This window comes from Babylonia areolata, chromosome 8 (assembly GCF_041734735.1).
Source record: "Babylonia areolata isolate BAREFJ2019XMU chromosome 8, ASM4173473v1, whole genome shotgun sequence".
NCBI lineage: Eukaryota > Metazoa > Mollusca > Gastropoda > Neogastropoda > Buccinidae > Babylonia > Babylonia areolata.
In genome coordinates, this window is record NC_134883.1 from 324,453 (window position 1) to 347,413 (window position 22,961).

General features: G+C 39.1%; 1 protein-coding gene across 1 annotated transcript in view; it reads right to left on the reverse strand.

Annotated features, from left to right (window-relative positions):
- LOC143284949 (ubiquitin carboxyl-terminal hydrolase 4-like) overlaps positions 1 to 22,961 on the reverse strand; it is a 41,234-nt gene that overhangs the window by 17,856 nt on the left and 417 nt on the right. Inside the window, exons 2-15 of the mRNA XM_076592111.1 lie at positions 22,411 to 22,538; positions 20,556 to 20,692; positions 20,022 to 20,166; positions 19,013 to 19,158; positions 18,462 to 18,517; positions 17,697 to 17,735; positions 13,913 to 14,081; positions 13,388 to 13,561; positions 8,892 to 9,050; positions 7,854 to 8,078; positions 5,257 to 5,340; positions 3,968 to 4,062; positions 2,691 to 2,762; positions 980 to 1,106 (exon numbers count right to left, since the gene is read on the reverse strand). Coding sequence (XP_076448226.1) covers positions 980 to 1,106; positions 2,691 to 2,762; positions 3,968 to 4,062; positions 5,257 to 5,340; positions 7,854 to 8,078; positions 8,892 to 9,050; positions 13,388 to 13,561; positions 13,913 to 14,081; positions 17,697 to 17,735; positions 18,462 to 18,517; positions 19,013 to 19,158; positions 20,022 to 20,166; positions 20,556 to 20,692; positions 22,411 to 22,538 — 1,756 coding nt within the window. The remainder of the gene's footprint in view (positions 1 to 979; positions 1,107 to 2,690; positions 2,763 to 3,967; positions 4,063 to 5,256; positions 5,341 to 7,853; positions 8,079 to 8,891; positions 9,051 to 13,387; positions 13,562 to 13,912; positions 14,082 to 17,696; positions 17,736 to 18,461; positions 18,518 to 19,012; positions 19,159 to 20,021; positions 20,167 to 20,555; positions 20,693 to 22,410; positions 22,539 to 22,961) is intronic.

Genomic DNA, 22,961 nt, shown 5'->3' on the forward strand with positions numbered 1-22,961 from the left:
GATAGACAAGATCGGCCCGAGCACTGCCAAGTGGCAGGATCGAGTTATCAAGAGGCACTCCCGACGTGGAATTGCCGATATTAGTCTGGGTAACAGTGGAGATATGCAGTGGGGCAGAAAAAAACGGCACTGCCGAAGTTCAATGGGCTATGCATGCATCTGCACTGTGAGCAGGGTGGTGGAGGTCTGGAGTCGACCGGAGGGAGCAAAGGAAGTGGAGGAGGCGGTGGTTTGGCGTTGTTGAGAGGGCCAGAAATAGAGGGCCCAGAGTGTCCGCAAATCGACTGTGATTGCACCTTCATTTTAGCCCGATCTCCAATCAAACCATATAATTATGTGACCTGGTTGAAGACAAAATTTGACAAAAAACAAGAACGCCAGAGAATCGACAGACAGACAGAAAATACGAAAAAAGAGCACAGGAACAGAGTCATAATGGCTGCCGGAAAAAGAGGGCGATAGCCAGTGGGACAAAGGGGAGGTTACCTACTTCTGGGAGGCTATCGGCAGTAGTTTCGTTTTCTCCGCATAGGCGGATAGTAGTTTGCACAGGACAGGAATGTCAGACCCCTGCCGGAGTCTGCACTAGTTGGGTCACGGTTAAGTATGTGTAATTAAAACCAAAAACCCAGTGGAAAGCTCAAATGTCCCAGGGCACAATAACGAACATAATTAGAAAAATGATTAATTCAGTCCAAAGAGACACCCCAAAATATTTAACTTTACAGAAAAAAAAACAGAAGAAAATAAGGAAGACCAAACAGAAAGAAAAGGGGAAAGCTATAAACAAAAGAATACTATTAAATTTTTTTTTTTTTAAAGGAGTTAATTTCTAGCACAGGATTTCCACATGGATGATGCAGGTAAATGTCCACTACTTTTTCCGTCTGAGTCACCTTACTATCCATCGTCTCAACTCACTACCACTCACACTCACTATTCACACACCTGAAGACTACAAAGGGCAGGTATGACTTACGAGATGCGGTGCAGGAGCAGTGTTGTAGAAGGTTTTGTATGTACACACACGGGGTACTGTCAGGATGATGGGCTGACCAAACAGGTGGTCACTGCTGGTGGTGTAGCGTGATGACCCTCGTTTCCGGCTGACCACCAAAGCCACAGTCAGCAAATCAGTGACATCACCAACACAGAGAGAGAGACAGACAGACAATGATAGAGATAAAGAAAAAGAAGAGAGAAAGCCGCAGACAGACATAGAGACAGAGTGACATTTTATGGTCGTTTTCAGCCTTGCCACAATATCACAAACTCTCCAATATTGTGGGCAACATTTGTTTCTAAAAAAAAAAAAAAAAAACACAACTTTTTTTATAAACATAGAAAATGAAGTACAGCTAAGTAGCAAATACAAGGCATCAGCTGAGTATGCTGACAATTAAGTTTATTTTTCATTTAATATGAAGGATGTGGTTATGTCATTTCATCAAAATCGATGACAAATAATCAGTCAAAAGACATTTAAGTTTAGTTTTCATTTAATATGAAGGATGTGGTTATGTCATTTCATCAAAATCAATCACAAATGATCAGTCAAAAGACATTTAAGTTTAGTTTTCATTTAATATGAAGGATGTGGTGATGTCATTTCATCAAAATCAATCACAAATGATCAGTCAAAAGACATTTAAGCTTAGTTTTCATTTAATATGAAGGATGTGGTGATGTCATTTCATCAAAATCAATCATAAATGATCAGTCAAAAGACATTGAAGTTTAGTTTTCATTTAATATGAAGCATGTGGTTATGTCATTTCATCAAAATCAATCACAAATGATCAGTCAAAAGACATTGAAGTTTAGTTTTCATTTAATATGAAGGATGTGGTTATGTCATTTCATCAAAATTAATCACAAATGATCAGTCAAAAGACATTGAAGTTTAGTTTTCATTTAATATGAAGGATGTGGTTATGTCATTTCATCAAAATTAATCACAAATGATCAGTCAAAAGACAATGAAGTTTAGTTTTCATTTAATATGAAGCATGTGGTGATGTCATTTCATCAAAATCAATCTCAAATGATCAGTCAAAAGACATTAAGTTTAGTTTTTATTTAATATGAAGGATGTGGTTATGTCATTTCATCAAAATTAATCACAAATGATCAGTCAAAAGACATTAAGTTTAGTTTTTATTTAATATGAAGGATGTGGTTATGTCATTTCATCAAAATCAATCTCAAATGATCAGTCAAAAGACATTAAGTTTAGTTTTTATTTAATATGAAGGATGTGGTTATGTCATTTCATCAAAATCGATGACAAATGATCAGTCAAAAGACACTGAAGTTTAGTTTTCATTTAATATGAAGCATGTGGTTATGTCATTTCATCAAAATTAATCACAAATGATCAGTCAAAACACTTTACAACAAATAAATACAAGACAGGCTCACAAACTATGAATGCACTGCATCAGTCAAGAGCATATGTGTGTATCCAGTGTGTGCTCATGTCCACCCTCATGTCAATGCGTTAAGATCCTCATCAGTTCAAAAGAGAACATCATCAAAAACATGAAGCATGGAAGTCTTCACTACACCCAAAACTAATTATATCCAAAATCAATACTAAATCTAATGAATATTAGTACTGACATTTCAACAGGTAGTCCAGAGATCCCACTTTACTTAAGGATAAGTACAACTCCAGAGTCTCCCCTTACCTAAGCTCTCTGAAGTACACAGGAATCTGCCAGTACTCGCTCTCACCATCTGTTGCTGCAGGAATTTCATATCTGTAAAGCAACAGAGAAAAAGATAAAAATAAACAAGAGAGGCAAGGCCTTCAAGACTCACTTGTGATACACTTTAAAAAAAAAAAGTCTAATCATTAAAATGTGTTCTGTATTTGTTATTATAAAGCTTTGTGTTTAAAAAATAAAAAAAAAGCCCTGTACACTGAGAGTAAAACACACAAGCTTTTTATGTATGGAGTATAATTTCAAAATGTAATGTTTAAGATGAGAAAGATCAGTTAAAAGCAAATTAAGTCCCCTAGCATTAATTACAGAGTAATTCCCCTTTTTTACTATCTGCACCAAAACGTTTGCAAAATAAATAAAACTTCTATGCTTAGCAAAAGAAGTTCCTGTTTGAACAAAAAATGATAATAATGACTGCTCTTGTTGTTGTGTCAGAAAATCAGATCAAAGTGCCAAGTTTAGAGAATACAAAAAATATAAATATAACAGTAAATGCAATTTGCATATAATTAGGCTTCATTTTTTATTTGTTTGTGCCCATCCCAAAGGTGCAATATTGTTTTAAGCAAGATGACTGGAAAGAACTGAATTTTTCCTATTTTTATGCCTAATTTGGTGTCAACTGACAAAGTATTTGCAGAGAAAATGTCAATGTTAAAGTTTACCATGGACACACAGACACACAAACAGACAACCGAACACAGGGTTAAAACATAATAGACTCACTTTGTTTACACAAGTGAGTCAAAAACCACAAACTTTTTATGTATGAGGAATTCACACACCAGAAATCCAACATCAGCAGTCATAATGCAAACCGAGCAATGCCTGTGCTATCACATTTTTCTTCTTTGATTCATTCAAGTTGAATGTTAGTCACCATTAATGTTTAAGTCTGGACAATTCAGGTAGGAAACTATGTTCATATTCAGGTCCAGACAAACACAGCATGAATGCTGCACATCTCTCATTCTCTGTCATAGCTTAAACACTGAATACAACTTCAAAGATTAACAATATCAGTTCAGGGCAAACAAATTTCTAAACTCACCCAACTTTAATCATCTAGTTTAAACAATCTTTTAATTCCAAATTTCTATATTCTAATTCACTGTATCTGCAAAGCAAAACAACCACCAAACTGAGAAGTTTGCCTTGGTAGCATAGTCAGCAAAGAGAGGCATCTATTCACATAAGCACATGGGAGAGAAAGGCAGAGATACACAAGAAATACTCACATAAAAATGTCATCACGTTCCAGAATGTGTGACAAGCCTTCTTCAGGGCCAAAGATCTTGTGGAATCGGTGGTTGTAGACATCTGTGACCACCATCTGCACAGTCAGTCAGTCTTGAATCAACATTCAGAACCAGGGATTTCCAGCTGCAGCAAAAAAACAGGTTCTTTTTTTTTTGTTTCTGAATTTTCAAGCATTATATTCTCCAACAATCCTCTTGATGCCAAATGGCTCAGCCATTTTAGAGCAAAATATAATTCAACATCCTCCCCTCTAATGTACACACACACACACACACAGAGGGAAAAAAAAAGACAGACATGAACAAAGGGATACCATATATATCTGCTATCTCTGTTTAAGACCCTCAAATTGCCCTTACAAATCATACCCAATAACAGATAGGAATCCAGACCCCTGCTGGAGTCTGCACCAATGGGTCACAATCAAGTATGTGCAGTTAAAGGGAATTTTCCTTTCAAATTATTTTTTCACACTATCTGTTCAAACAAAAGATTGCCTCCCTCCTCCAAAGTTCTGCCAGAGGAAAGGCTGACTGCTGATTTGAATTGCCAACGTCTGAAGGGCTGTGTTGTAAGAAGGATAACTTAAAAAAGATATCTATGAATGGAAAGTTATCTTCCAGTCACTTCTCTCACAATAACAGAGGCAGCCTCACCAAGCCGGGTAAGAGTATACAGTCTTAACAGGTAAGCATGAAATGTATTAATCTGCCATCTTTCTGTTCCACCCCCTCACGCTGACCTACACCCAATGAATAAATATTATTTCTGTGTCTAACTAATGAATGACATCTCTCACACTGGTCTTATTTAAAAAAATAAATAAATAATATCAATGTATGATGCATGTACGATCGTCTTGTCTATCAGGACAGCTAAGGAGGCAACTGCTATCCTGACAATCTGAGGTAGAATTTGATTGTAGTGGTGAGTTTCTTGCCCAAGTTACATTCCCACTCTCTCGGCCAAGAGGGTTTTAGTAAACACCATGTTGGGATAGGCCCCAAAGGCCTACGAATGTAAGGCTGCTAAGAGCCAGTGCAATCTTTGAATCATAATCCTTCACAAAAGGCTCACTGTAAATGACTTCCAAAAGCAGTGGAGAAACCACTGATCATACAGCTCTCACTTTGCTAATGGCTCAACTGTATTAACAATCATAATAATCTGCTCCCTCCAATTTGACTCCTAACAGTATTGACAGTCCACCTTTTTAGCGACAGGCAGACAAACAAACCATGTTGGAAGAAAAAAGAAGAGAACCGACCCTTTCCTCAGGAACGTCAACATAGTGGCTGAGGGCTTTACACAGGTCCATGATGCACCCTGCCTTGGGTACTGTCAGCTTGTACTGCAAACACCAACCATATAATGCAAACATATATCTGTCAGCTTGTACTGCAAACACCAACCATATAATGCAAACACATATCTGTCAGCTTGTACTGCAAACACCAACCATATAATGCAAACACATATCTGTCAGCTTGTACTGCAAACACCAACCATATAATGCAAACAAACATATATCTGTCAGCTTGTACTGCAAACACCAACCACATAATGCAAACACATATCTGTCAGCTTGTACTGCAAACACCAACCATATAATGCAAACACATATCTGTCAGCTTGTACTGCAAACACCAACCATATAATGCAAACATATATATGCATAAACATACATACACACACACACACACACACACACACACACACACACACACACAAAAGCTCACAAAGATCACAGTGCCACTCACAATGCTGTCATTATTTCAACAACAGCAAATGCAATAAAAATTCTAAAAAATTAGTCACAATCATACCAAAACATGTCATTTCACATAAAACTGTGAAACAAATATACTGATCACCTTCAGCTTGCATACCTTTATGAACATGCACTTGTGTGTGCATATACACATAACCCCCTCCTTCAAATATGCACAAATTAATGTTCAGACAAAAGATGATGATTCAGATACAACAAATTTCATTCTTTCTAAATGCATCAAGTATGGTAATAAAAACATACAAAAATATTAAACTGATTCCACAACACAAGCAAAAATAGTTGAATTTGCAGAAAAAATGTCCTGCCTGTACTTTCAATCCTTTGTAACCATTCCCTATATATCAAAACCGCAACACTTCTAGACAGGAAGTCAACTTCAATGTAAATTCTGCTGAAATGGGGGTGACCAAGGGTGAAGGCAATGAGTTGGGGGCTCAGGGTTGGAGGTGGTGGACTGGCCAGTGCTTTCCCCTCCTCTCACACCCAACTGGTTGATAACAACAGTAATTCATAGAGCGCCTTTCAGTCAGTTGGGGGCTCAGGGTTGGAGATGGTGGACTGGCCAGTGCTTTCCCCTCCTCTCACACCCAACTGGTTGATAACAACAGTAATTCATAGAGCGCCTTTCAGTCAGTTGGGGGCTCAGGGTTGGAGGTGGTGGACTGGCCAGTGCTTTCCCCTCCTCTCACACCCAATTGGTTGATAACAACAGTAATTCATATAGCGCCTTTCAGTCAGTTGGGGGCTAAGGGTTGGAGGTGGTGGACTGGCCAGTGCTTTCCCCTCCTCTCACACCCAATTGGTTGATAAAAACAGTAATTCATATAGCGCCTTTCAGTCAGTTGGGGGCTCAGGGTTGGAGGTGGTGGACTGGCCAGTGCTTTCCCCTCCTCTCACACCCAATTGGTTGATAACAACAGTAATTCATATAGCGCCTTTCAGTCAGTTGGGGGCTCAGGGTTGGAGGTGGTGGACTGGCCAGTGCTTTCCCTTCCTCTCACACCCAATTGGTTGATAAAAACAGTAATTCATATAGCGCCTTTCCATATAAAACATACTCACCTGCACTGTACAATGTAAAAACTGATGATTAGCAAGCTGCCATGGCTAAGTGGTTAACATCACGGACTGACGGCTGGGAGGAAGCAGATCCGATTCCCAGCAGAGGTGGGATTTTTCGGCATGTGACCAGCTCCTACCCTGAGATGTGTATGCTCCTAGCTTAAATGGGAAGACTGGGATCACACAGTGGAGTATCATCCACTTCATGGATGCCTTTTTGAGTGGTTTGTTCAAACTTCCTGACCAACACTGCAAGTGTCTGTATCTCTCGGGGCTGGTTAGCACCCGGATTTCATCATGAAAGGAAGTGTAGAGTACAGCCATGTCATGTTATCCCAAATCTGAATGGAGTTGTGTAGCAGCCGTATCATCATCATCAGCATCCTCTGTTATTAATATTCATGGGGGGCTGTCATTGAAGGGATGTGGTGGCAGTCTCCACTCTAGGGGGAACACTCACTCAGTCTGGCTCTGCATCCAAGCTATCACTGTCGTCAGTAGGGGGCTTAGTAGGTGGTGTCTTAAGTATGTTAAATCAGAACAGGCACTACTGAACACCACAAAAGTGACTCAACAGCAGTGCAGGATCTCCTCTGGTGTGTGGCCCCCTGACAACCTAACACTGATGGTTCCCTGTGTACAGGCGACACTGTGAGTGCAACAGACAAACTCGGGTGTGGCCGTGTATGAGGGACTCAGAATGAGCGGCGTGGATGTGATGCCACTGAAGTGGAGCAGATGGTGGGACAGCAAAAAAACAAACAACAAAAACAAAACATACAAGTAAACACTAAAATGAAAAACTTTTATCCGTAAACCTGCACCAACATCCAACAAACACTACAGTATGTTCAGACACACAAAAATCATCGTACACATCAAATCACTTATCACAGACCACAATACCTAATAATGCATATTTCCTATCATGATACTTAACACCAATGGACAACACCTTATCCTGCCCATTACAGAATCATGCCCACCATCACACATGTGCACTATACCTGCACCAACTTGTCAGCAGGTGAGGCTGACACCCAAAACACTTCCATCTGACGCTCCTTCTTGATGGGCATGGGAAGCGACAGGTAACAGAAGGGGTCAAAGGTGACCGAAATCTTCTCACAGTCAGGGCACTCTACTGTGGACTTCAGCAGACCATGGAAAGTATCCACAATGATGGAGTCATTGCGTTTTTTGTAGTTCTCCCATGCTTCCTTAGCAACCACCTGTGAAAAAGACAAAGGATGCATCCACATATATATATATATATATATATATATATATATATATATATATATATATGCAAAATACAGTGCCTGTACACTGGTGTCCACACAAGAGATACTGTAAATGAGAAGCAATACTGTCACCAAATTTGTGAATATTAGCGGCCATAGTCTGTCATGGTATTATTTTCAGACAAATTCAGAAATGAAAGTGAAAAAGTTGAAAACAGAGCAATTTATCAAATTTGTCAAGAGATCACATTACCTATATGTAAACATTAACATAAAAGACATGCTCCAACCTGTGAGACGTTTCCACAGTGTTGAAGAAGTAAATGAATCATCAGACAACTAAAGGAAGACAGTATGGAAGTATGAATTGGAAAACAGTTGCACATCATTAGATGAATGTGCTGTTTGACTTCAATCAATCAAAGTTTTTCTGCCTGTTTTTTTTTCCATGAAACAGAAAAGAGCTTGATGAGAGAATACATCAGAACAGGGGCTCTTGTGAAAGAAATTCGGACAAATTATTATCTTCTAATCAAAACACATGGCACATTTTACTGTCACTTGTGCCATAAAACCCACTGGTCAAACAAAATTTTGCCTCAAGATTCAAACAAAAACATTTTTGAATAATTCTTTGTGACCCTGAAAACAAATCTTACGATGAAAACTGGTTCAAACAGCTTTTTTTTTTTTTCCACAAGTTTCACAATATAAACATCACCACACAAACACAATCAAATCCAAATGACACAAAGAAAGTCCTGCACAGAGTCTGATGGAAGGAACCCTGGAGGCACTCACTGCATCCTCCCTGCCAGAGGCATCTTTCAGCTCAATGTAAGGCTTCTTGCGGATGCGGTTCAGGTCCTCGTGCAGTCCGTCCAGAAGGAAGGCCATCAGTTCCTGAGAATCTTGCTGTTGGTATCCCGAGAACTGGGGTGCAAACCTCCCCACAGCAATCTGGGCATACAAGCAAGGGACATTGGAGAGGATGGATCAGGTCTTTTTTTTTCTAATACACACAGCAAACTCGTTTCCCCATGAACACAAACCCAATAAATAAAACAGAGTAGAACAGAAAGTGTGAGACATACAGTGAACATTTTCAAATATTTACTTTAATTTCTTTTCTAAATAAACGTTTTTCTTAAGTTCCTGCAAAACACCCATGACATTTTTTTTCCATAAAATATGATCTGTTGGAAATATTTCTGGTAACACTCCTTTAAAACTATGTATACAACAGATCAGTGAAAAACATTACTTGAGAGGGTTACTGTAACAACCAAAACAAAGCAAAAAACAAATTAAAGCAGAGTTGCAGCAAGATTCTGAGTTCTTCAATCAGCACTAATGTCAAGAATCACCAACATTCCAAAGAAATACTGTGAAGGCTGATATATGCATGCAACACATCACTGAAAATGTCTTCTTTGCAGAAAAAAATGATGGACTTTGATACCAAGTTGCAAGAGTTTCAGTTTCAGTAGCTCAAGGTGGTGTCACTGCGTTCGGACAAATCCATATACGCTACACCACATCTGCCAAGCAGATGCCTGACCAGCAGCGTAACCCAACACGCTTAGTCAGGCCTTGAGAAAAAAGAAGAAGAAAAAAGGTGAATAAATAATAGATACGCTTACATAAATAAATAAATAAATAATTATTATGATATAAAAAAGGTAGTAGTAATGGTAATAATAATAAAATAATGATAATAATAAATAAATAAGACAACAATGATGATAAATAAGCAAGTAAATGTAAAACATGAAGACACACATTCACACATACACCCACACATGCATAACAGATATGCACCGAACATGCAGTTTCACAGTTATGAAAGCACAGTCAAATACATATAAACGTACATGAGCTCCAACACACACACACACACTACCCTGCACCTCCTCTACCCCCCTCCTGCACACACTCATTTCTGGTCTATGTATCGCAGCTTCCACGGCACACACACACACACACACAAACGCTTACTTGTACAAGCACACACACACACGCCCATATCTCCCACCCCCAACCCCACACACATATATACAAAGATATATATATATAATATATATGTTCCAATATCCTGTTGCTCCCACAGTGTAGGCATGCATACACTCACATACCTCATCCTCTACCCCACCTCCTCCCCGCACCCCCACCTCCCCCTCACACCCACACACCCATACACAGAACTCTCCTGACACTTGTGTACACTTACACTCTCACGCATGCACAAACGCACTCAAAAACACAGACCCACACACACGCACAAACACACACATACACACACGCACAGAGGCTGCCACTGATTGGCCGCAAGAGGGATAGGAAAAGATCTCTGATGCCAAGAACATGGCGTCTAGTGTGTTGCTCAGTCTATTGTATTTGGAAAAGCCCACAGAGACTCTGTTCTGTTTTGAAGAAATTTGTGCAATGTTGGTTTGGAAATGATGCCGATATTTGTTTGATTTGCAAAGCATCGTGCTCTACCTTTCATGTTAGACTTTCGGCCGCTCCCTCTCTCTGCTTTTATTTCTTTGAGGCGATCGATGGTGTGATGACCTTGTACCTTTTCTTTTTGATATTCTTTGACTTTTCTGAGGATTTCCGATTTTCCTAGATGTAGGCCGCTCGTTGGTGTTGCGTTAGCAGCAAGTCTGTCAGCTCGCTCATTTCCATTAACTCCTGCATGTCCCGGGCAGTATGACCATGTGAGTTTTTTAATCTGAAAGTTGCGCATTGCCTTATGCCACTCTGGGCTTCCCATTCCATTTTCAATTTTCTGTATGAGGTTCATTGAGTCGGTTAGAATCATGGCATGTTGGTTTCCGGGCGTATGGATGGACGACAGCCACTGGAGGGCATGTGTCACAGCTTCAACTTCCATCGTTAGGCTGGAGGTTGTGACTTTGTAGGCAGCATTCTCTTTCCTAACTGTTTTTCCATTTTGTTTCGCAGTGAATCCCCCCATCCGGATTGGTCTTTGGTGACTGAGCCATCTGAGTATATGATGATGTCCTCTTCTTTACTGTTTTCTTCTATGAGTAGCTTCACTTCCGCATCAGTTTTGCCCTCTGGCCATTCCCGACAATGTCTTCCTAGAGTGGGTGAAATGGCTGTGTTGAATAGATGGTTGAGGTTTTCGGGGTTTTTCTCCCATTCTTTTGCTTCTTTCAGGTCTTGTAGTCGGCATACTAGCTGGATTGTGTCTTCTGCTTGCCCCATCCATGATCTTCCTCGTCCTAGACGGCTGCCTTTTGGTTCTTTGACTGCGTCATGCAGTGGGTTTTGAGGGTTTTCTAATGCTTTGAAGTAGGTCTTGACCTGTTCTAACTTGTTTCTGGCCTGCACTGAAGGAAGGTCAAGCAGGTATCGCATGGTTTCTGTGGGCGTGTCTTTTGTTGTTCCAAGGATCAGCCTCATAGCTTCATTTTGAACTCTAATTTTAAGAGGTTGCTTTAAGACGGTGTTGTTAGCCCAAGTCCGTAGTCGATCACACTGAGGACGAGTGATTGGTATAGCAGGAAGAGGTGGCGTTGTTCAATACCTTTGGTTGCCATTGCCTTTAAGACTGAAAGGCCCTTTTTGCATTTGAGAACAGTATTTTCCGTATGTTTTCTGAAGGTCAGCATCCTGTCGAAGTGTATTCCTAGGTAGCGTAGACATTCAGTTTTCTTGATCTGAATCCCATCGAATGACACAGAAGGTGGTGATTTGCTCGCGGTTCTGTTGTTGAGGGTGCACAGCAACGTTTGGGCTTTCGCTGGATTGATGGAAGATCCTGTGTCTTTGCACCATTGAGCAATATTGTTTAGTTGTTTCTGGACGGCTTTAGTTCTTTCCTGAGCATCTTTCGAAGTTTTGAAGACCAGGCCATCATCCGCAAGAGTAAGCACCCGAGCTATTCCATTGTTGTTTAAGTCTGCAAGGCCCTTCGTGTAGACATTATAGAGGACAGGAGAGAGCGGAGACCCTTGTGGCAGTCCCATGGATAGTTTAGAAGGTGCAGACATCCAATCTCCAAGGCGTAGGACGACGGTTCTTTCCTGAAGCGCTGCTGCTATCCATCTTGTCAGTGTCAAACTTACTCCATACCTTAGTAGCAGCTCCATGAGGTGTGCAAACTGGACTTTATTGTAGGCATCTTCAAGGTCGATTGCTACTGCTAGTGTTTCTTCTTTCCTTTGAAATCCTTCATACACCTCATATGCAAAAGCAGCTGCATTTTCCCATGTGGACTTGCCTGTTCTGTAACCACCTTGATTTGAAGGGAGAATGTGCCTGTGTTCAAGATCCCTTGCAAGTTTCCTGGCTATCATGCGTTCCATGAGCTTTCCAGCAATGTTTTGCATGGTTAGGATCCGGTAGCCGCTTACCTGATGATGGTCCTTTCCTGGTTTTTGTATGGGTTTTAAGAAGCTGTGTGTCCAGTCCTCCGGCACATGTCCATTGTGGAAACTGTTTTGATATAGATTGAAAAGTTTGCTTCTGTCTTCTTCTGATAGTTCCTTGATGTCCGAGTAGCGAACTTTGTCTGGGCCAGGGGCTGATTCTTGCATTTAGCTATTGCTTCATTTAGATCATCTATTGTCAAGTCATCATCAGGTCCAGTCTGCATAGGGTTTGGTTTAACTCCTCAACATATTTCTTTTTCTCATCTAAGTTTCTTTTATCGCTCTGTTGTATGAAACGTTTGAGCAGGGCGGATCCAAGTTGCAAGAGCAGGTAGTCTCCTCACAACTGACATACTCTTCAGATAATGATCACTCTAGTGTTAACACGTAAGTGCTCCACATTTCCCTTTCATTATGTCCTGGATCAGAGTTCCCATCCAACTCTGTTTAAGTGAATTAGATGTAAAACTGGTCTGACAAGGCACAGCAGACCTTAATGACCCAAGCCCATGGTCTACTGAGCCAGCCAGTCAAGCTGACAGCCACATATCTAATGCAAACGTGCATGTTGCTGTTGGCCACAACATGAATAACAGCACATGCTCAGCACTGAAGGGAACAAATCACACTGACTGGCAGACCCAGAACTAGGCTTGGCAAAGGGAAGTGAGGAAGGGGGGTGGGGATCATCTTAGTGCTGGGTTATTAACAAAAATGGCTTCACAGAGTAAAGCTACTGGCTGTAGCTTCATCAGTTTGGCAGGGCAAGTATGTGCTGCCTAACAATAAATCTATCTATGAAGTAGTTACACACATACAACAAGCACAAGTCCAGCCAACATGAAAATCTCTTCCTTTTTTCTCCATCAAGTGTTAGAAAGCCTGGCTAACCTTGAAGTTGCGAGGCACAGTGTAGTTACATATGCCAGACCACATCTCGCGGATTAGTTCAGCGAAGGACACAGCAATCTCTCCCCTCATGCCCAAGGGGTTCTCCTTGTTCAACTCCTCCTGCCACTGGCCACTCAGCATGTAGCTTGTCAGACTGGGCACATTGCTCATACACTGCAACACAATCCCACAGTCCATGCAGTCTCCACAGAGGACAATGGCAATTTTGTCTGCAATTCCAATACCTGTATTTCTCAAAACTGTATTTGTATTGCACTGTGTTACGTTATACTGTACTGTACTGTATTCTACTGTAGAATAGAACAGAATGTCTTTATTACCTAGTGAATACTGGGGGAGACAGTACATAAAAATGTAACCAACATAAATAAAAAAAAATACAAAAACATCACTGTGCTTCCCAGAAAAAAAGTCCTAAATAGTAACTGCGCTTCCAAATACTGATATGATACCATTTGCAAATTCTGCACTGGTATACCACCCTTAACAGCATTCTGCACTCACCTGAAGGGCGGAATTCATGAAACAGGTGTTGCCCAGGTTGGCTAGCCCACAGAGACCTGGCTTGGCGTTTAACCCCTTCTCGTAGCCTTTCCCATAGTAGCTGCCACTGCTGCTGCTCCCATAGCTTGTGTCATGGTTGCTGTAACTGCTGCCCCCACTGGTGCCATACCTGGATACAATGACAATCAACTAGCATTAAAATCATACTTCCAAATTTCTAGCATGTATAGCAGTTTTCTACTTAATAAAATCCTGTCTAGCAATGTAGGTGGCGACAGTGAAAATTTAAATATTTATTACAATGACTGAAATGTGATTTTTGGCAAACAACATGACAATACAAGAAAAACAAAAAAAAGAGTAAGTGAATATCTTGATTGGTTCTGAAGATATTCCATTTTAAAGATGTGACAATGCGTACATGCTGTTAGTACTTAACATTTTCACATTTTCAGTCACCATGAGGGTACTGTAATGAAAACTCATATACTTCTAAAAACCATATGATAATGGCATATTGCACAAGAAAAAAAATAACACTTCAGCAGCAAAGAAATTGGAAAATATGCCTGTCAAAGTAGGGGGAAATAGAAAATCAAGACATGTCAATCTGCACAGAATAGCAACAGTGGCATTTCATAATAAAATATCTTGCAGAATACATCACAAAAAGTGCACTGAATTTTTTTCAGGCAGGATAATTAACTAAATTTTAAGTATTAGAGTCTCAAACTTTGAAAAATCTTCAATCTGACCAGCGGAAAAAAGACTGTTTATTGGGGTAGCATGCTGCAAAGATGAATATTTCAGTAACTGTCACAAGTAGGACCAGGAAATTTTGTGTGTGTATTAAGTGAAATGTCAGCTTTCAAAATAAATTAAAATCAACCTTAAAACTTCCATCTAAAGTTGGCAGAAAAGGAATGATACCCGATTTTCTCATAAATAAGGGTGCACGTTGTGGATGAGACTTCTTCAAAATTTTTGTTTTTGAAAATATACTGAAGTTACAGCCACAATAAGTTACCAGTGGTCTTGGCTGATCAGATTCTGCAAAATTACTGCAAATTTTTAAACAAATGCAACTTTAGAGCATTATACAGAATGGGTAGGTTGATGGGGCATTCCATGACAAAGGTTCCCAGGAGGGAGCAAATATTACTTAAGTTGCTAGCAAAAATGACAGATGTATGAATCTGTTTTCTTTCAGCTCTCTAGCTTTTTCTTCCATCATTGTAGAAGAACCACAATAAATAAGAAATAAAAGGTGGATGATGCATCTTTATTTCTTCACAAAATGGCATTCGATTCACACGAGAGAAAATGCACACCAAAAAATCTCTTTTTCAGCACTCACAGGTTTCCTGGCATCAGCAATAACATGCTGCTCGCTACCTGAGATGTTCATACTGGCCTTTTTGGATCATTGAATAGGTCTTGCATGCCCTGCCATGAGCAGCCCTTTCTGCAACATGTTAGATACGCAGATCAGCTCATAAGAAAGAACAAATGTTATATTCAATTAAAAACATACAAGCAAAAACAGAGCTCTCAGTTTAATATATGTTTGGGATTTTGTCAATTTCGGTATGTTCTGAGTGGGAGGAAAACACTGTGATAACAGAATTATAAAATGGCATACTAACAGGTAAGTATTCATTCAACAGCAACACAAAATTCACTGCACTGAACTATTTGGCTGCATTTATCTTTCACACAATAACTCAAACTGCAGCAACAACTTATGCTTTGACAACTGAGGCTGAAGTTTTGGGGGTCTGTCCTTTCCAGTTATTGACAAGAGCTTTGCCATCTACATGTACTGTTCAACTTATGTGTCTTTGTTGCATGCGATTATTTACTCAAATATTTCCACTTCAGGGTACTACATTTCATGATTGAGATGAATGTATTACTAAATGTATTAGGTATATATGATTACTAAATATTGAATATTTTATTGTTAATATGCACATCATACTTAGTATCTTATTCTTTGATATATATTTTGTGTACTCACCTTTATTTATGTGTGTATGTGAGAATGCATGTCTTAGATATATATATATATATATATATATATCAAAGTGAATATTTCATTCACAATATGTGCATGGTATTTTGCATTTTATCATTTCATGAATTATCCCTTTGTTTCCTGTTTCATGCAGTCGAGATGCACAGCATATCATGGGTTACAAGAGACAAGTGAGGGGAATGATTATACAACTCTCAGCAAATTATTAAGTGAAGTTTGCAGAGGAGAGGGGGGAGGTGGGGGGGGGGGAGCAGGGGGTTAGTATGAATTGGTGTTCTTGATCTTTTTGGAATGTGAGCGCATAGTATCTATCTGTCTGTATATATTAATATAAAGTTTCACAGCTATCGAAGCAGAATGCAAATAGAATATCAGACTTTTGTGTCATGTTGAATGAAATGCTCATTTTATGGAAAAAGAAACCACATTACAATTTTTTACTCACTTATTTAACACTCACCGAGTCTGTAGCAGACGATGCTAATGCTGTCCCGAGCACTTCCGGTTTTAGACCCAGGTAATATTTTGCTTACCAAAGCAAAAATTAATCAAATATTAGTAATTGGAATTCATGGGCTCCGTTTTAACATGTCCATTTTTCATTCTGTATCAATAGTTTTTGTGTGTTTTACTCAGAAAAAAATAAATCGTGTTCCGATTGAACACGGTGTCACGTTACAAAAACACTGATGAAATCGATCCAAGCTGCTCAGTTACTGACGTCGATCAAAATCCTGATTCAAAGAATTTCAGCTCAATATTGTGCATGAAAGTGCTAAAGGCATTCGTTTTCAAAAATAATATAAAACTTACCGATGAAACTTAAGATTTTCTGGAGAAACAATGGCATTTTTGTATTAGATATAGTGCCGCTCTCCTGTGTTGAATGTTGATTGGGCTGACGCAACTGACGAAGAGGGGTACCTGCTTTTGAATCGCCTGAGCAAATTGCTCATGGATCAAAAATCTTAGTTTCGGATACCATTGAAATCAGCAGAAAATGCTCTTTACCGCTCATACAGTATCACGTAGGGTCAAGATTTCTTTTTCGAACTGCGCGAGACGTTGAAAGATAGCCGAAAAATTCCCGTAACTTTGCGCTCAGATCTAACTACCCTACTTCGCCCAAGGCTTAGAAAAAAAAACACATGAAAGTTCTCCTTGAACTTTTGCCTTTCACGGCTCCCAGTTTTTCGAACAGTAACCAATGAATGGAAAACAACGGATGCGATTTTTTCCACTATGTGTTTGAAACTAACTGTGTTGCGCTCAGAAAGACACCGGCCGCCATTGAACAAGGATCGCTATTTCGCGTTACAGTACACTTCTTTTTCTTACATCCACGAACTCATTCACGCATTGCATAAAGCAAACACAATAAAAATTAAAAATATGGATGATAAATAATTATTTCAGTTGGATAGTTTTTCACAAAATGAAATCAAATTTGAGAAAATGCACTTCAAAATTAGTCAATTTTTTAGGCGTTCATAGGTTTCCCGGCATCGGCCATGGGGACTGCCGCTACCTAAGCAATGCAATCATTTCTCATCTTCAGACATATGTTTACATGAATAAACCTTTCCTGAATCAGCACTAAACATTTCATTTATATCTCTGTGTATGTGAAATGAAAGTTACATTCTGAACACTCAAAACTCTTCTTGTGTGTATGTCAAAATTATTGGAAAATAAAAGAGTCCAAAAACAAGAAACTAAAATAAACAATGATGTTGGTAAACTGACCTGGTAGCATAAGTGCTGTTGCTGTTGTAAGTGCTGGTGCTGAAAATCAAATTCAAACAGTGAGTTAGAAGTGGTGAAATACATAGAAATAAGAGCAGAGTTTTATTTGTTTTTGTTTTTTTTCAAACCAGCAGCCACAATGAAGTGGTTAGCATCATGCACTGATGACGGGGAAGACAAGGTTTTGAGCCCCAGCAGAGGGATTTTTTTAGCCCATGTCCAGGTCCCATTTGAGTAAGCTATGGGCTCAAATAGGTAGGTTAAGATTCATGGATGCATCTTTTGGAGTGTTGCTCAAATTTCCTGACCAACAGATGTCTGGTTATGCATGGGATCATTATGAATCGTCTGTATACAACACACAAAGAAATATTTTTTTGCTATTTATGAAAATGTAATCAAAAGCATTGTGAGAAACAGAACCCCTAAAATGACTGACTGGTTCTCTGCAGCCCATTAAATCATGATAAATCCAAGTTTAACCTTACAAAGTCTGGTTATATCAATATATGAGGACAAAAACTGGTTGTCACTGTCATTATTAATTCAGCTAAGGGTCGATTAAAGATGACTACCATCATCCCTGAATTAAAAAAAAATATCACATGCATAATCAAAAATAATTCACATCGCAAGAAAGCGTGCATTCAAGTACTAAACTGAAATAGAAATTTTGTGCAAGAGAAAGAAGCAGTAGAAATAAAGAAGATGGGAGAGGTTCAAGGTGAAGGTGGATGCAAGAACGAGGTCAGTAAAGTGACAGACCTCTTTGCATGTCTGGGCCAAGAGCCATCCTCATTCTGTTGTTCCACCACAATCACCTGCACACACACACACACACACACACACACACACACACACACACACACACAACTTTATGCATGTGTTGAGACAGCTGATCTTGTCAACCACAAATTCCTGCCTGCAACAAACAGCTCATTCCTTCAAATATATCTGCCCAACAGACTAAATGTGTTGTCCATGCAGAAAGTGACAAAAGTCTTCAACAATAAAGCAATTTAACCCCCACCCACCCTCAGATTTAACTATCATCTTCTACACACATGCACCTATCTGGTGGATAATATTAGTAACACAGAACCAGCAAGGATTTTCTAGCACATTTCAAAGAACAGCACAAGCTTTAAAAAAAAAAAAAGAAAAAAAAAGAAAAAAAAGAAGAAGAAAAACAACAATACAATACTGATGATGTATGATAAGTGAAAAACTGGTGTCATAATCTGAAAGTGATCCCAGGTAACCCACATGGCAGCAAAGATTCTCCACCTTATCATTTTTACACAACTGTCACTAACCTGACCCTGATACAGTCCCGCGTCTTGCAAAGTGTTCTCTTTCTTGCTGAGATGTTCATACGTGTTGATCATGTAACGGTTCCACAGACGCACTTCCTTGTTTTCATCGATGTTGAATATTTTTTTCATGGTAGCCTCCAGTTGCTCTGTCAACAGACACAAACTCTGTGTCTAACAAAAAATACAAAACTACACTTAAAACTACAAATGATGACATGGTTATTCCTTTTTTTTCAGGAGTATGTTTCATTCACTGCTAATGTGGATACATTTTTAAAAGAAAATGGTCATATTTCCTAGGAAATGTGTTATAATTAGATTTCCTTTCAACTCAATTCCCCTTTAACACACTACCTGCCTTGATGAACAGCCTGTGGATACATGAAGCAAACAAATAATATCACATGTGTAGCGGACCCTCTCCATAACCTAAAAATGTTATCAAAAAACAGGGAAGATATGTGATCAAAGATAACAGAAAATGCTCAGTCTACAGAAATTCTTGACATTGTGGCTCCCAAGTCAGATTATATTACATTAATTACATACCTGATAGCTGCAAGAGCCAAGAGGTTATAGGGTTGGATTTCCAATCTGATGGTCCTGGACTTCAGCTTGTGCCTTAACCATCCTTGTGTGTATGAATGTAAAGATCCTCAATTCCATGTCAGTGTTTGGCTGGTTATGGAAAAAGATCAAAGATACCCAGCATACACATTCACCCACAGAGAACTGCTGCCTACAGATGTTAAAACCAGTCCTACAAGCTCATTTGCATGTACATGTGAATGTGAGAGCTGCAGTCCACAAAGGCAGAATGAAAGAAAAATGCATAATGCAGCTATGATATACACACTTCAACTATTTTTTTCTATTCTTGTTGAATCCCTTCAAAATGACAACTTTCATGAATAACCTGAAATATACCATATAACTGCTTTCAGAAAAAAAGCACACCACATACACACACATGAATACACATAATTTAGCATGATAGTACAATACTAACCAATGGTGGAAGATCGACTGAACTGCTTGGTGAGCACAGAGCTGATATCCGAGTTCTCACACAGTTTGAGGTCCATGAGGTACACCTCCACTTTGCAGTGCTTCACAAACATGCCCTGCTCTATCACATGGCGCTCTATGGGATCCTGGGCAACAACATTCCACACATAAATTGTTATCCATCTGGTACTCTTAACTGTATCATGCGTGTGTGTGTGCATGCGTGTGTGCGTGTGAGTGAGTGAGTGTGTGCATGTGTTTGTGTTAGTGCAAGTGCACATGTACACATATGCATAATCCATTTCGCTTCATTAAGATTCCAATGGAAACTGAAGATATCAAATCTGCAATTGAAAATCACTTCAGAAAGATAAATGACAAGAAAAGCAGGTGCCCTTTCACGTTTGTCATTTATGGTACATACAAATCCATAATTTTACTTCAAACAAAATGCTAAAAGATCCAACAATCATATTCCTTCTTTTTCATATTTTAATAAAACAGATGTGAGCAGTACATCCGAACTGATACACACCTGCCCATCAACAATGCCGAACCACTCCACCATTTTGTGCCAGGCTTCAGATGGCAGCAGCACATAGTCCAGTTCATCCACAAGCTGATCTCTCAGGCGTGTTCCATCACTGCTATTGTTGTCATCTTTGGAAGGCTCTGGAACAAAGTATGGATCAATGAGCATACATGTATTTGGATAGATTTTTTTTTTCCCCACATCAATATGGTGGCAACTAAGCTGACAGAGCTTGCACATCTTCCCAACAACTCTGGGATCCATAGACCAAAAAACTTATTTCCCTCTCCTGTCTCTGTTTAGGTGTCTGTGATAAACACAGAATAAAGAAAAACAGCCCACCCCATGCCAAGGGTGTTGTGGAGCTCCTATCAAATCCAGTAATGTAAACAGGTATTCATCATTCCATATCAACAAAACTGTTGATGGCTTAACTCTGATGTAAAACCAATGCAAAAACCATGCTTCATACTACTGCTTGAGTAGTTAAACATTTAATATTGAAAATCTATTCTGAAAACTCTGTTGTCTACAAATTCTACACAGAAATTTATCTTCAGACTTGCAAATCAATTAACACAAAAGACTACAATACTTAAATAACGTACATTGATGACTGTCTATGAAGCACAGAGAGAATGCAGTTTTGAGCTGAAATGGCTGAAAGAATTTCCGAGGCTGACAACTACAAAAACATACCAAAGGCAATGTCTTGTCTAGTAAGAGAGAAAACTTGTTTTAGCTGTTAAAAACAATCTTTTATAAAGCCCAATAAAAAGTTGTTTTAAAAATCAATATTTGAAAAGGATTTGTGTGTGTGTGTATGTGTGTGTGTGTGTATGTGTCTGTGTGTGTGTATGTGTGTGTGTGTGTGTTGTGTATGCATGCATGTGCATATGATGCTTGTATCATTCTGTAACAGTGAAAATAGGGCAAGTGTGTGTGTGTGTGTGTGTGTGTGTGTGTGTGTGTGTGTGTGTGTGTTTGTGTTTGTGTGTGTGTGTGTGTGTGTCTGTGTGTTATGTATGCATGCATGTGCATATGATGCTTGGAACTTTCTGTAACAGTGAAAGCAGGGCAAGTACAAAATCCATCCGTGCATGCAAATTTTCTGTAGACCTGCCCAACTGGGCAAGAGGAAAAAAAAGGTCATGTCAAGCCCTGCATAACAATAACATGTATGGCTTGATCCACACCAGTGCCTTCATTATGTCATTTCCATACCGATTATTCAATATGATTAATTAAAGATAAATATACAGCATTCTCAAAATGAAATACACACATCTCCAGGGGCCAACATCCGACATTAAAAGGCACAACATGGCAGCAAAATGTTCTCAGCAAAAATAAATAAATGGTGGACCTAAACTCAACTCTAGTAACTAGTTGCCTTAAAAAATGCCCAAAAAATAAATACTGAAAACTGCCCTCAACTGGGAATGGGATTTGGAGGGCAGGAATCCTTTCCCTATAATGTCTGTTACAGATGACAATGAAACAAGTACAAAAGAGAACACATTTTATTCTGCTCATATGGCAAGACAAAAAAAGAGAAACTTTCATGTTTGATATGGCTCACAATGTGTTTCTCAAACTGTTCCGGTAATCCATGTCAACACAGGACAAAGAATCCAGCACTACTGATCGACAATGCTGAACGAGATGACAAAGCATAAAGCAGTCATGTGCAGAAGTGTGTGGTGTTTATAGCTTTTTTCGCAATAGCAAATTTTCAGTTGTTTCAAAGTGAACATATCTATTTCAGGTACTGATTTTGCAGGCTGGACACCACACATCTTAAAGTTTATTATAATCATATGTGGACATATACTTTATGTGTGAACAGACTGCTTACCTTTAAAGAGTGCAGAGTTGTCAATCGGGCCAGGGTGATAGGTTTCATCCCCAATGTTAACAGTATCCCATGAGTCATAGCCCACATATTTTTTCCAAAGCTTAAACCAACGAATGTCTAGGAGAAACCTGAAAACAATTTGTTTTAAATGATATAACTGTTTCAAGAAAATAAAATGCACATAAATTCATAAGTGATGACGATAGTAAACATGAAAAATGTAAACTACTAACTGGTGCTTTTTATAAACTAAAACAAAATATAGTAAGCTATTACTTCCATGCATTACTTGCAATTTCTTCTGATGCCACTGTCATGTTTAGAACTATTTATGTATGTTAGTATGGCCCCCCTTCTGTCCAATACTATCATGGGGCATTACTGAAGAAATTAATGGAGAACTGGAATATTTGTTTGAACAAATTTATAAATGCACGTCTGACATTTGTGTCTGCAAAGAATTCTTGGCAAAGTTGGAAACATTACAACGGAGGAAAGCTTTCACTGAACCCGCACAACTGGTTTCGCGGCTTCATAAACGAAACTAGATG